Below are 14,927 nucleotides of genomic sequence, written 5' to 3'. Positions count from 1 at the left end.
AAACAGCGACGTAAAAGTTAATTCCATGCCTGAACCTAAATTGTACTTCCCTTTAGACAACACAGTCTCCTATAGTGCATGTGGAAAGGAAACAAACACCTATGGTAAAGATATGTGATTTAACTGAGTCCTCAAAACAACCTTGAAGTATCATTTTTATCAATAAGGAAACAGGCTAAAAGTTTCATCCTATGAAGTATGTAATCACTTTATATAGACAGAGATAATGAATATTAATCAAGATAGGATAAATACCATCAGAGTGATCAGTGGCCCCATACTAGCATCTATGTGATAAAAATATTTTTGTTTTCCTTAAGTCAGAGTAAACTTAAACTTGAATGGGCAATGTGAATTTAATTGAAGGACAGAGGGGTATTTTACCTAGAGAAAAACACAAGACCAGGTTTATTTCATACAATGTTATTCACACATTTTTCATTTTCTAATTTATACATAATATACAAAGAAGATAACATTATTTCATATGAACCAATAAGAGCCAGGACTTAGACAAACTGGTCCAGAGAAACAATCCATATCAAAAGGAGACACTCAAGAGGAAAGCCTAAGTGGTTCTGCCCAATTATGTTTCTTTATTCTGAAATGTCATTTTTAGATTTTACCAAAACTCCATGCCAACTTATTAAAAGGTGGAATCAGAGAGGTGGGTACCAAAAATAGCAGACCATAAAATCTCTACAATAACAGATGTTTTTCTAAAATAGGCCCCAAAGCACTGGGAAGATACGGTCGCCAACACTGGGACACATGGGAACATGAGGACCCCAAGAAAAGGGTTGTTTCCCAATATGCTATTCTCTAGGACTTTCTAAACCTGCAGAGTTAATTGCCTGTGCCAACAGAGGGTAAGGACAAATGAAACGTAGGAATTCAACTGTGCAAATCCAGGAAAGTCACTACCAATCTCCAACAAGGACAACTTTGATCCTGAAACCATGAGCTGATACTGGGAAGAAAAATTCAACATGGGGCCAAGACACTCTGAGGCTGGCAAAACAAAGCAGGAAAGGGTGAAGTGGGGAAAGCACTGCCACTGTGACTGGGACATGCTGATGAACAAGACTGACTAGAAGGGACAGGGACAAGTGGCTGGATTTAATGGCCTCAACATGGAATGTTGGGTTAGAAAACTAGAACAACTCAACATTGAAGATGAAAAAGTATGCCTGGCACTCCACACTTTATACCATTATTTTTAGGTTCATGATATGAACAGCTAAGTGATAAAACCTTTATATTCAATATTATGCTCAGAAGATTGCTTTTCTTCTGCAGACTTCTAATAAAAAATCTCTTTACATGTTCAATCGAAAGAGATAGCATGGTTCATTAGTTTTCAGCACTAAACATAAGTGGGTCAACATAAATGTTTTATACAAAATACTGACTTCAACAAAATACAAAGCACTTTCTTTATCTTTCAGAAACTGAATATACAAAGCAAGTTTTTTTTCCAAAATATTTTCATAGGCAAAGGATTAAAAACCATTTTTAATTATACACATATGGTCACAATTTTGCCTTAAAAAGATTGTTGGGAAATGTACATAAGGCCGCTTGTAAATGTACATCATGTTACTGTTATGTCTTATGTCCAGAGAAAAAAATGTTATCATACAGATTTGCTCTTACTTGGGAGTAGGCTATTCAAAAATACAGTACTCTTCTGTACAAAGAAAAAAGTCACATCACATTTAATAAGATGGAAAAAGCATTGGCCTCCATGGTAACCAAATTATCTCAGTCCAATACTTTCTATTATGCACAATACCCTGACTTCTTGAAAATGATCCAAATCCTAGCATGTCCATATTAACAGAGTCAACAACTATGTTATAAAACAAAATGTTTCTCACAATAATAAAAAGAAAGCTGGTTCATACTTCTGAAACCATATAAAGATAAAAAATTTTTAAAAAATCACTCTTGATTTGGAGAAATAAATTTACATTATACAACACTATATGCCAGGTCAAAGAGGGCAGGGACATAAATGTACACTAAAATGCAAATGTTTCCCAAAGAGATAAAACAAATTTCATTTACAGCATGAAGGTTTACAAATGTACACCTGTACAACCAAGGAAAGCATCACTACTAAATTAGCAAGGCTTTTATAATAAACATTGAAACAAGATTTGCTTTCAAAGTGTAAACTTACATCTATTACTACACACACAATGCATATATTTATAGGAAGCAAAAAAAAGCTATCTGAATATGTAATCATGCTTAAATGCTGAGCTACCAAATTCACTTTTCAGTGGCCCCTTTTCACCTCTATCTGGTTCCTACTTTCTGAAATCTACTATGAATAAGCAAAATAAAGCTCAACATTTCCTCAAAATGTCCTTGTAATTCTATAAGCAAAACAACATACAAATTTCCACTCTTTCTCATTGCAAACCAAACTAAAAAGTTAAAATGGGACTTAACTTTTCGTTTAGTGCGCTTAACTGGATGGAAATGTCACCATGATTTTGTTTTTCCTACCTCTTACAACAATTACATATGTAAGTATATACAATACTTCTGTACATTGCCAGAGACATTTTAGGGCACTATTTGTATTAAAACCACATCCATTGTAAATAATGTAAGTTCTTTTCATCTCAAATCATTTAATTCTTGTCTTAATTGCTGAGTTTTTATTTGCATGATAGTTTGTGAATTACCAAAATACAACTTAACTTTCTTTTTAAAATATTAATAATATTTATGCAGTTGATTGTTAATCTGTTATAAAAGACTTCACACAAAGGACAAAAAAAAATAAGGACTATTTTTCTATATACATCTCTATAAACCTGTTGTGCTATGGGGTCCGTAGACCTACCAGACTGCAAGCCAGTTTATTAAAAGAATACTGTACTTTTTCCTTTAAAAACTATTTTTGTGACTTTACAAGGTAAAAATTTACAAAATATGTGACAGCTTTTTTTGATACAGTTACATCATATACAGGCATTCTGTGCTTTGCCAGCAATCCAATCTGATAGGTCTCCACTCAGGGCTGAATATAATTTATAATTCACCGCCCCACCCCCCCAAATATACACAAGAACCTTAAAAAATTTACAAATGGATGAATAAAGTCAATAAATAGTTTTGCTTTAAAAAAAAATTTGAAGATTCATAGTTGAGTTGTGTTTTGATAATTCACAAAAGAAACGTTCTTTTCACGTGGTTACATCTTCTTTCTCCTTTTCCTTTACAGCATTCCATTTGGTGGTCCTCCAATAGGCCCTAGATCTGGGCTATTTTTCAAATAATATTTTTCCAACTTGGCCAGTATATGCTTTCCGTATGTGTATTTGCGCAAAGTAGTAATGTGAGGTCGAATCTGAAAAACAAATAATCTGCTTAGGAAATCTAAGTTACTTCAGTTTCTGATTTCTAAAAAAGTGCCCCGAAATCTGGGTGATTTAGAAGAATAATTGGTATTTTAAAATTCAAATCCAAACAAAGTTGTTTGCAAAAGCAGTTTTGTTCCACGTAATCTCTCCAAGCTTCTACTTTCAAAATTGTTCAATGAATAAACACACCACTACTTCTAAAAGATTATGCATGCAAATAGTACAGAGGCTCCAAACACAGCAGGACAGTATCACTAGTGAGCTGTAAATTCTTACAAGTTTATGACGGCAGTATTTTATAACTCTAGGCAATTGGATAAAAATTCAATACAAAATGGAGCAAAAGACATGAACAAGCAATCAGATGTGTGATGGCTAATAAATTTAAGATGTTCAATATCTCACTAATAGTTTTTAAAATGCAAATGAGAAGAATCATATCATTATCTTTACATCCACACCGGCAAAGATTTTATAAGTAATAATAATCGGCATTCATGACATAAAGGTGAAACAGCCACTCTTCTCATATACTGGATGGACAGATGGGCAAACATGTACAACATGTTTTGAGACAGATGGGCAAACATGTACAACATGTTTTGAGAACAACTAGGCAGTATCTATTAAAATGTAAAATGTTTACACATTGCACCAGTAATTCCATATCTAGGAATTTAACCCACAAAAAATGTCTTATGCAAAGACATTCATATAAAGTACAGATTATAATAGTTAAAAAATTAGAAATAATCCAAATATTATAAATATGATACTGGTTAAATAATGTAGTTAAAAATAAAACTAAAATTTTTATATGTATATATATTTAAGCAGAAATATTAAATTTAAAATAAGGTAGCGGCCGGCCTCATGGCTTAGGGGTTAAGAGCACGCACTCCGCTGCTGGCGGCCCGGGGTTCAGATCCCGGGCGCGCACCGACGTACTGCTTCTCCGGCCATGCTGAGGCCACGTCCCACAGACAGCAACTAGAAGGACGTGTAACTATGACATACAACTATCTACTGGGGCTTTGGGGGAAAAATAAATAAATAAATAAATATAATTATTAAAAAAAGGTAGCAAGTTTAATCTATCAAGCTGAAGAATTTTAAAAATAAGAAAGCCAAAAATAATTTTATGATCTCACGAGATCATTTTCTCTCTATATGAAGAGAGGTCCAAAAAGGTTATATACTTTGTTCCCTGTTTCTTAATGAATAAATTTTGAAAAAGATAGAGTATTTAAATATTATTTCTTCCAGTGTTCGTTCGTTCTTTATTTTTCTTCCCCAAAGCCCCAGTAGATGAGTTGTATGTCATAGCTGCACATCTTTCTAGTTGCTGTATGTGGGACGTGGCCTCAGCATGGCCGGAGAAGCGGTGCCTCGGTGCGCGCCTGGGATCCAAACCCGGGCCGCCAGTAGCGGAGCGTGGACACTTAACCGCTAGGCCACGCGGCCGGCCCATCCACTGTTCTTTTTAATGGTAAGCTTTTCTACAGAAATTAATGATTTCTTCAAGAATCATTAGATTCTAGGAGGAGGATTAAGAAAACAGCTTAACTTGATTAAAAAAACCAATCAAATCAACATAAATTCTCTCTTTAGGACAATGTATTAGGTTAGTGAGAAAAATCGAATTAGATTTTAAAATCAATGTTTAACCCATTTATCATGGCGAATCAAATATACCTAAATAAGATGGGGAAGGGAAGAACAATGCTAAAAGTAGGTAAATAGATGAGAAATGAATGTGATTTTATTGTGTAGATTACCTTAATAATTTAATAAAAGGGTATACCATATCTACATCTGCCAAAGGTTATTCATTGATTTTAGATTTTTTTCTCCAGTTACAGCATATTATAGGAAATTAAAGCCTAGGGAAGTTAAATGCACAGACTAACGTTACACAAATTGAATCACCTATTTTAAGTGCTATAAACTGTATTACCTTGTGCATGATTATCTTTCTTTGAGCAGGTTCAGCCATATCAATCATCTTTTGAACCACATAATTGGCATACTGGTCCTTCATCATGGTGTATAAGGCACTGTGAGGACCATCATTCTGGCAGCAAACTTCATCAATCAGTAAAGCTCTCTCAGCACGGGAGGCATGAGTAACACACTTTTCTACTACATTGCTAAAAATTAAAGTACATAAACAAAAGTTATTTTTTTCTTTATAGCAAAATTTCCTCAGCTTTTCAAAGAACTTGCTCAACCCACTGGAAGAAAGAAGAGTCAAGATGGCGATTCTCTTGCAAGTCTCCTACAATTCCTTTTAAAATAGAAATTAGTATCACAGGAGAATCCATATTGGAAATCCGTAAGTTTAATTACAGGCCTTTTAAAATTATAATTCAACAAAGGGGTAACCAGGTCACTAATAAGGTCTGAGACTTTCACAAACATGCACTAAATATATTAAATTTGCTATTACTCACAGGTCTTGGGGACAAATAATTTTCTAAAAACAGATTTCCCAAACAGATTTCAAGAATGGGATATATAAGGGCAAACCAATTTGTTACGTACATTCTTTAAGAATAAAAGCAATGTTTTCTATATGTACTTTTTGCCTTTAGTAAAAAAAAGGATTTTATTCCAATGTTATATTCTACATGCATTTCTGTGCCTCCTAATAAAAGCCAAAGAGTTGAAAGAATTGACCCTTGGAATTAAAAAATACTGGAATACCTTGCAAATTTGTGTTGACTCAGGGCTAAGACTTTTCCTCTGATTTCAGAAACAATTTTGCTCTTGTCTTCAGGTCGACCATGTTCCAGTACATGCTGAATAACATAATTGCCATACTGATCCTATGTACAGATATTTAAAAATTACTTCCCTTAAGTCTTTAAGAATAAAGATTATTCTTTAAAAAGATGTTAATCATTTTTCTAAAAATCCCGTAGGCAGTCAGGAGAACACAGTAAGCATTTGTATCACTGTCTGTTTCTACAGTGTTAATTTAACAATAAATTATATTTCCTTAAAAAAAAAATCAGAACCATTTTCAAAAATATATCAACATTTCAAATTATTAGGGAATTTATACCTGTACCAACTGCTCTGTATGTTGGTGGAGTTCTTCTAAGATAGGTAAGGTCTGTTCTGCAGTGCAATGCTCTAGGATGCGCTGAATTACTCTGCAGCCGTAAGGATGAGTTGAAAGTACAAACACCTTAAAACAATTGGAAGAAATAAATTTCTATTCTCCAACATTTTTGGAAAGGTCTATGAGGCAGACAGGTTTTTCACGACATGCTGAATTAATTTAAAATAGAATGTGGGGGATTCACATTTAATACAATCACCACCATGTCAGGAAAGACTGGGAAGCAGGGTGCTCAATTTAGGAGCTAACAGATGTTCTGATCAAAAAGAACTTAACCAGAAGATGGAGGGCACGTAATAATGAGAATGAACAGATTTCAGGGTGGCAGTAGCACACATTTTAATTAAGAGCTATTAATTACTATGTATTGGTTACTAACTGATATTTATTTTCTGTCTTTTATTATACAGTCTTAGGTCTTCCTCTCCCGTCTCCTTATCCCAGGAAATTTGGAAAACACTGCTGGGTTTACAATTCTAATAGTGATTATCTTTACTTCTTGAAGTAATAAAATTAAACTCATGTTTCTAAATATTTTAGTTTCAAAAAAATGAAGCTATTTACTAACTCCCTGTAAGAAAGACGCAGAAATTAATGCACATTCACTGCTTTGTCTATTTTTGTAAGAAAGTACTAGGTATTATCTTGTGACTTATGAAAACTGTCAACACTCAAATTCTAAAATAATGCCCTACTAACTAATTAGAAGCCAAAAACCAATCTTACTTGTCCTTTGAAAGCATCAATGATGAATTGCAGTGACTGCGGCTGAACACATTCAATACACTTTTGTACAACATGGTTTCCATTCTGATCTTTCACACACTTGAGTACATGACCATCTAGCTCCTTTACCATTTCACTCTGCAAAAGAGAAATAACAATAATTTAAATAATTACCTCATCAAACAACATAATAGGATTAAAAAAACTGAGATGGGAGCAAAAGTATACTCAAAATTTTCTTTTTACAATTTTTTTATTTATCAAAGTTTAAAGTTTTACCCCCCCAAAGTATAATTAGCAGAAGTCATTAAAGGTGAGAATTACTAAAACTTTTTGCAGGATTATAATGTAAATGATACTTGCCGAAATATAACCTACTGATGCTGAATTTGCCATATTTAAACTACTATCTTCACTGTGTACATCTTCTACTCATCTTTCGCAGCTGACAACTAATATAACTAATTCAGAATTCTATACTTTTTCCCTACTTAGCATCCCCCTTCCCCTAAATAATTATTTTTAATGGCTGTATGAGTCTATCAAGTGCCTGGAAAAGGGTAAGGAATTGAGCACTTATGGGCTATATGATTTTCACATATTATCTCAATTATGGGAAGAAATTATTGTTGGAGATTTTTGTTCTTTTTAATGATCTTATAAAAAAAGACTTGCTTCAATATATACTGCTTTTATCATTTAAAACCTTCTTTGGGACAGATTCTTGGGAGCTTTTAGATTTTTGCTCATTTAACAGCAAAAATGACCCCTTTCAATGTATATTTAATTATTAATAACTTATTTACAGTAAGGTTTATTTAACTGCATTTTCTTTCAGCAAATGATCTTAACATTTTTTTCTTATAAATTTGTAAGAATTTGTGAAATAAACATCTTAATCCTTAGAGAAAAATATAAGTAGCCACACAATAATCTGTGTGCCTTATCGGTGCAATAGGAAACAGTATTGTGAAGAAATGGGAGTATACATTGTATAAAGTCTCTCTCACCCAAAGAACTCTCAACTACATTCTGACATAATTATAGAGGACTTCTGTTAAGTCAAGATTTAACACAGATGTTTAGTTATAAAATATGGACTAAATTACAAAATAAAATGTACATAAGAATCCAAACCATTATTCATTAACTGGTTCATCTAAGGCTTACTCTCAGTACTTTATATTTTCAAATATTAAAGACATTTAAAATATCTTTAAAGTATCTATACCAGTTTGAGACACCCTAAAACTCAGGATTTCCTCCAGAGAAATAATGCTATTTTCTCACAGATTTTCAATGTTGTGATTAATGCATACATACACATATCCATCCATCTATCATTATTGTTTTTAATTCTGGAATACACTTTATTGTATGTGGCTTGAGTGTCAAAGCTGCTCTCTTTCAAACTACCAATACGTTTTAAGAAATAATTATTTCCTTTACTCTTATTATGTTTCATTGTAATACACAAACCTGTTATATACAAAATAGTATCTACTTGGGGTTATGCATTTCATTTTAAAAGTCTGTTTAATCTCACATGAGAACCATATTAATTAATTAGTGATGCTTCAGCTTATTTTAAAAATCTAGTAGATCAGTATTTGTCCTCATCCCCTACCTCTCTTCAATATTCCTATGTATTTCAAATAATTTTTAAACTTATTTTGATCAGTTACAAGAAAATCCCCATGACTACATGATTGGAATTGCATTAATTCTTTTTTAACTTAAAATATTTAGACTTTTCAGTCCAAGAACACGATACATTTCCCATTTAATTCACATGTGTTCTTTCCTCTCTCTTCAAGAACTGTAAATCTTGTTAACAGAATTCTTAGTGAGTGAGAGTGAGATTTTAAACTTTATATATATTTTTAAATGACCATATAGGAATGCAATTGGTTTTTAAAATTTTATTCGTAGGACCGAAATATAAGTACAATCCAAATAAACACTGGAAAAGTAATATGTATTTCTGATACCAAAGAAAATCAAATAAGCAAGTGATAGCAAAAAAAACCCCATCATTTAGCACTCTGCTTGCCACATACAGATTAGCTAATCAAATATCTTCATTTAGAGATGAAAAGATGTTGAAGAGAATAAATAGAGGACAGATTAAAAATCTTTTGTAAAACTTTTAATTGAGACAGAGTGTGGAAATATTTCATGTTTCACTCCAAGATTATTGTAAGATAAAAAATAGAGTAATAATTTAAAAATCAAATAAAATAATACAAAAAATTTTTTCTTAACTTACAATTACCTGCTGGTCAGATGAAATAGACTCTAATGCTTTTTGAATAACACGGCAGCCATACATCTGCAAGGCTAAGGGTAGAACATGACCACGAATACGAGTAGCCAGGGCTAGTTTTTGATCCAAACTCCCAAACTGACAGAAAAGAAATAACATTAATAAAAAGTGACCAAAATATTACTTTGTTAAGCTTGCAAAACCCACTGTTTGTAGCTTACTGAATCTATTTTTAAAATATCACATTTGGTAATTATGCAGGGAGGAAGCATTTAGGTAAAAGCTAATTAAGATAGACCCAGAGATGCTTGAAATGATAACTGTATTATTGGGGGGGGATTAAGTCATACAATCTAAAATTTCCTTGTTACTTAACATATTAACCATCTGTTATCCTTTTAAAGTAAATATCTTCACTCTTCATTTCCAACAAATGTTTAATATAATGAACTTCTGAGCCAAACATTCAGACCAGATAATTCTCAGCTATATTCTGACATAACTGTGGAGGAAATCTGTTAAGTCAAACTACAACACAGATTTTTAGTTATAAACTAAACTAATTTATACTTATAAACTAAACTAATTTAGTTAGCTAAATTACAAAATAAATGACACCTAACAAATCCAAATAAAGACAACACTATTATTCACTAATGCCTCACCTCAGAGTTACTCCCAATGCTTTATATTTTCAAATATTAATCAGGATTAATATTAAACTTCTCATTTAAAGTAGGCCTATATATTTTAGAAATATTTTTGTAGTAAAATATATATCATAAAATATGTCATCTTTTCCAGTGCCCCCAAAAGAAATGCTATCTACATTAAGCCATAACTCCCCACTCCCCTCTTCTTCCAGCCCCTGGGGTAAGCCCTAATTTACTTTATGTCTCTATAAATTTGCCTATTCTAGATATTTCACATAAATGGAATCCTATAACGTTTGTCCTTCTGTGCCTGGCTTATTTCACTTAGTTTCATCCATGTTGTAGCACGTATCAGAACTTCATTCCTTCTTATGGCTGAATAATATTCTATTGTATGCATATACCACATTTTGTTTAATCCATTCATCTGTTTTGCATTTGGGTTGTTTCCATCTTTTGGCTATTGTGAGTAATGCTGAAATGAACACTCTTGTTTGAGTCCGTTTTCAACTTTTTTTGGGTATATACCTGGGAGTGGAATTGCTGGGTTCTATGGTAATTTTATGTTTAGGTTTTTAAGGAACTGCCAAACTGTTTTCCACAGCGGCTGCACCATTTTACATTCCCATTAACAATGTATGAGGGTTCCAATTTCTCCACATCTCCACCAACATTTGTTGTTTTCCATTTTTTTTCATTACAACCATCCTAGTAGATGTAAAGTGGAATCTCATTGTGGTTTTGATTTGCATTTCCTCAATAGCTAAGGACCTTGAGCTTCTTTTCATGTGCTTATTGGCCATCTGTATATCTTCTATGGAGAAATGTCTATTCAAGTCCTTTGTCCATTTTTTAATTGGGTTGTCTTTTTATTGCTGAGTTTTAGAAGTTCTTTAATACATTCTGTATATAAAATCTTTATCAGATATATGATTTGCAAATATTGTCCTCCAAGCTCATATATTTATAGGAAGACGACTCTTACCCAACTTTCAGAGCTTTTCTAAGCATTAAGCACACAGTTGGATGGATATACAAACACATACGTGTGCTTACCTCAAAAAACTTCTGTATAACATAGTTGCCAAAAACATCTGTCATTAACTGATAGGCTGCTTGTAGAATTTCATTAAATACCATTTGTCGCTCAGCTGGAGTAGCTCTCTCTAGCTTTTGCTGTATGAATCTATATGGAAAAAATTTTCAATGCCACGACAGTACATTGGAAACAGGCTCCTACAAAATCTGTATCTGACTTGAGTGTTACACACCCTCACCCCCACATGCATACACACAAATAAAATTATTTCCAGAAATAGTACTAACACATTTTATAGAGTGGACAGCCAATTTAAAGCAAAAAGGACAAAAGTTATAAAGCATTTCTTTATAACATCTTAATTTAAAATAACTTCTAGTTAGACTGGCAAAAAAAATTTGGAATAAAGATGTTTAATCCTTTTTAAGTGAGCTCTGGTTGCATTATAACCAATGAAAAAGAAAATTACAAGGATTTTACTGGTTATTCATGTATTTTTCATAATATACAATACTATTAAATATCTATTTTTAGAACATAAGAGAAACACTTAGAAATAAAATTCATCAAACACAACTGAATTCCTAACTAAGCTAGCCATTGTGAGTGATCTAAGGTTCATTTGCTACTGAATTTTCAACTATAGGGGGATAAAATTTGTATGCAACCTAATCAAATAATTTTTAAAAATTTCAGGTTTACCTTAAAATAAAACTATAAAAAGAGAAAACATCTCAAACCTAGTAAATGTGTTAGAATTCTACTACCCTTTTCCTTTCTATGCTCTATCTTGAGAACACTAATTCACATGTACCTCAAGCATTACAGTACATTATGTTTAATATGCAAAGGCACCAAATTCCCCTATAACAAAAGTGAAAAGTTTCAAAAAAAAAAAAAAAAAAGTGCACTGTGTCAATTTAAGCCAAGTCAGATCAAATATAAATCTATAAAGAAACACAAAAACACTTAACTTTGTTTTTTGATTTTTTTTTTTAGACAAAGTATAAAACAGGGACACAAGTTCACAAATGTAATTCAGAGCATTATTTTCAAAGGGAAATTGAAAGAAGTTAAATGTATTCAGAGTCAATGTAATGAAAGAAAAAAATATAATCCATATTGGGTATTTTTGAAAAGCTTCCAACTTTTATGCAGATTAAATAATTCTAGTCAAGAAAAATTTAGGCTCTTATAAGGTAGCAATTTTCAAAGCAAAAATGCAGTGGAGAGTATCATAAATCAAAATCACCTACCTAGAACCATGCTGGTCTTGAGAAAACTCAACTATGTGTCCAATCAAGTCTCTAAGCTGAAGGTTTGGGAAGCGGTTGTTTCTGAAATCTTCCAATAATCTACTTCGGCCAGAAGGCATAATATCAGACCTATTATACCGAAGCCGAGAAGGAGGAAAGAGCTGGCTGCTGGAGCTAAATAGACTGGAAGTGCTTGAAGCACTTCGATATTTTGCTTCCGCTCCAGGTGCTGCAGAGATATATCGACCACTACCATTTGTCAGTCCTCCTACAACAAAGCAGCTGTGGTCAGCAAATATCTTTGACCAAGTCATTCCTCAAATAAAAGTTACTTAAACTAAAAATTCAGTCAATAAAGAAATATTCACCCCACTAATTCCTATATATTTTAACAGGAAATTAAAATTGGAGGGAAAATCTCTGACATTTACTTAACGTCTGTGGCTATAGGATATGGGGATAAAAGGAGACTAGAAAACATGATAAAAATAAACCTGTATTTGTTCTTGGCAGTTTAGGTTAAAACATAATTATAACATATAATGTCATACACAAAACTTGTATTTGTTCTTGGAAGCTTAGTTTAAAACATAATTATAACAACTAATGTCATATATACTAGCAACACCAGAATACTGAAACCACCAACAAAATTTTAAGTTACATTAACAAGCAAGGTACAAATATCTAGCAAACTCAGATCTCAAGCCACTGAAATAGTTTGATTGAAATTTACTTGCAATGTTAATGGAACACCAAGGGCTAAATCTGTACTTTTTTGGAATATACAAAAAATGCATTAAGTTGTATAAACGTCTATGTAAAGAAAAACTATTTCTTAGTTAACTCACTAATTAATTTTTGAAGTTAAAAAAACTCACAATATTAGACAATAAACCCAAATTATACGCTATATTAAAATATTTAAAATTTTTATTTAAAAAAATTTCTCCACAAAATACTATTATTTTACAGACAAAAAATGGTACTAATAAACAGCATTTATTATTCTTAGAGCTTTAATATTGACCATTTAAGACAAATGAATAAAAAGCCTCTTTAACTTATATGTCATTACAAACAAGAAAATTAAAGGGCAATCAATAGAAACAAAAATAAATACAAGCAGGAAATTGTTCTTATTACAAATAACCGTTTAGAAGTACTTGACAGTGTCCTTTTAAAAAAGAAAAATGTATAGAAAAATCGTAAAATGCAGATTTAGTAGTTCAGATAAACAAAATCCACCATCAGCTTTATGCTATTATATACCACCTCTGCGTTGAGTAGTACTATATATACAATCCAGGCCACAAGGTACAGATGATGTCAAGGACACACTGTCAGTGCAAAGTTATAGACAGGCATTAAAGGCCAAAAAGAGGTACAGTGACAAGGACAGTAAAAGAGTTATAATCCTGGAGAGTGAATTGCGTTAGACAATTCCTCTTTTACTTTCAGTTCCCACTGCACTAACTTTATTTTTCTTCATTGAATTTTCCATCATGCAGTATAGTATACATATTATCATTTATTTGAATCCTCAGCCCCTTTTCCAAGGTAAATGCCATAAAACTTACCTACAGGCTAGATAGATACCTAGTGCCTAAAACAATGCCCAACAGACAGTAGGTGCACAATAAATATTCATGAATATTTTATGTAACATCAACTGCCTAAGGTCCAGTTCTGTAATATCTTGCCTAAAAGTATGTAATTTAACAAGCCATTTTATACACCAAAATCACTAACATTACATTCTCATGTTCATTCCAGTTCTACACAACTATCTCAACGTTCTCATGTATGAAAAATCTAAAAAGTGAATGAATTCAGTGTTTTAATACTACCCCAATTTCCTCACTACTATTAACCCTCCAGTCCCCCATTATTATTTCTATTTCTATAGTTCCATCAACTGTTCACAACAATAACTAACCACCAGCCAATTCGAGTCTAACGATTCTTTTAACCTTTTTGTAGGGCAGGGATGTTCTGCTTATCATTCCAATCTATTTTTACAAACAATTATATTTTCCTGTTCAAAGGCCACTTTGATGATGTCACTTTATGCTAAAAACCTACAGCATCCTGCTGGAGTACCTCCTCTAAATTCTTCAGCCTAGTTTTCAAGTCATTATTCTAAATCTATTTCTCACACAAATTTCCTAGTAGTACCCTAATTGTTCACTTCTCGCCCTCTTATTCTTGACTATCTCTGTATCACTGCTTATCATTACCTCAAACATAAGGCCTAATCCTACCTCTTTTTTCAACACCAAATTCAAAATACATACTTGCCCCAGGAAATGACTACGCCAATTTTATTTGGTATGTTCCAAGCAGTCCTATCAATATCCAACAGGAATTTCTCCCATGTCTAGATACCCTTTGATTACATTCTATCAGCTCCTAAAACCAAACTCCTGATACACTCTTTGACAACTCAAAATGTCTAATAATGCTAAATTGCTCTGAGT

The 14,927-nt window shown here is 32.5% G+C and overlaps 1 protein-coding gene across 7 annotated transcripts in view; it reads right to left on the bottom strand.

Annotated features, from left to right (window-relative positions):
* Positions 1-407: 407 nt before the first annotated feature.
* PUM2 (pumilio RNA binding family member 2) overlaps positions 408-14,927 on the bottom strand; it is a 93,918-nt gene continuing 79,398 nt past the window's right edge. For 5 of the 7 annotated variants that reach the window (XM_014782184.2, XM_014782180.2, XM_014782206.2 and 2 more), the window contains 8 exons: positions 12,448-12,715; positions 11,209-11,338; positions 9,503-9,637; positions 7,234-7,371; positions 6,448-6,573; positions 6,087-6,208; positions 5,338-5,530; positions 408-3,367 (listed from right to left, as the gene is read on the bottom strand). In XM_014782184.2, the coding sequence (XP_014637670.1) occupies positions 3,236-3,367; positions 5,338-5,530; positions 6,087-6,208; positions 6,448-6,573; positions 7,234-7,371; positions 9,503-9,637; positions 11,209-11,338; positions 12,448-12,715 (1,244 nt within the window). In that variant the 3' untranslated portion in view covers positions 408-3,235. The remainder of the gene's footprint in view (positions 3,368-5,337; positions 5,531-6,086; positions 6,209-6,447; positions 6,574-7,233; positions 7,372-9,502; positions 9,638-11,208; positions 11,339-12,447; positions 12,716-14,927) is intronic. The other 2 variants (XM_014782197.2, XM_014782215.2) reach the window with 1 other exon arrangement.

This window comes from Ceratotherium simum, chromosome 11, assembly GCF_057802395.1.
Source record: "Ceratotherium simum simum isolate JZ-2026a chromosome 11, ASM5780239v1, whole genome shotgun sequence".
In the NCBI taxonomy this organism is placed as follows: Eukaryota; Metazoa; Chordata; class Mammalia; order Perissodactyla; family Rhinocerotidae; genus Ceratotherium; species Ceratotherium simum.
The sequence above is the reverse complement of the archived record's forward strand: the minus strand, read 5'-3'. Positions and strand labels throughout refer to the sequence as shown.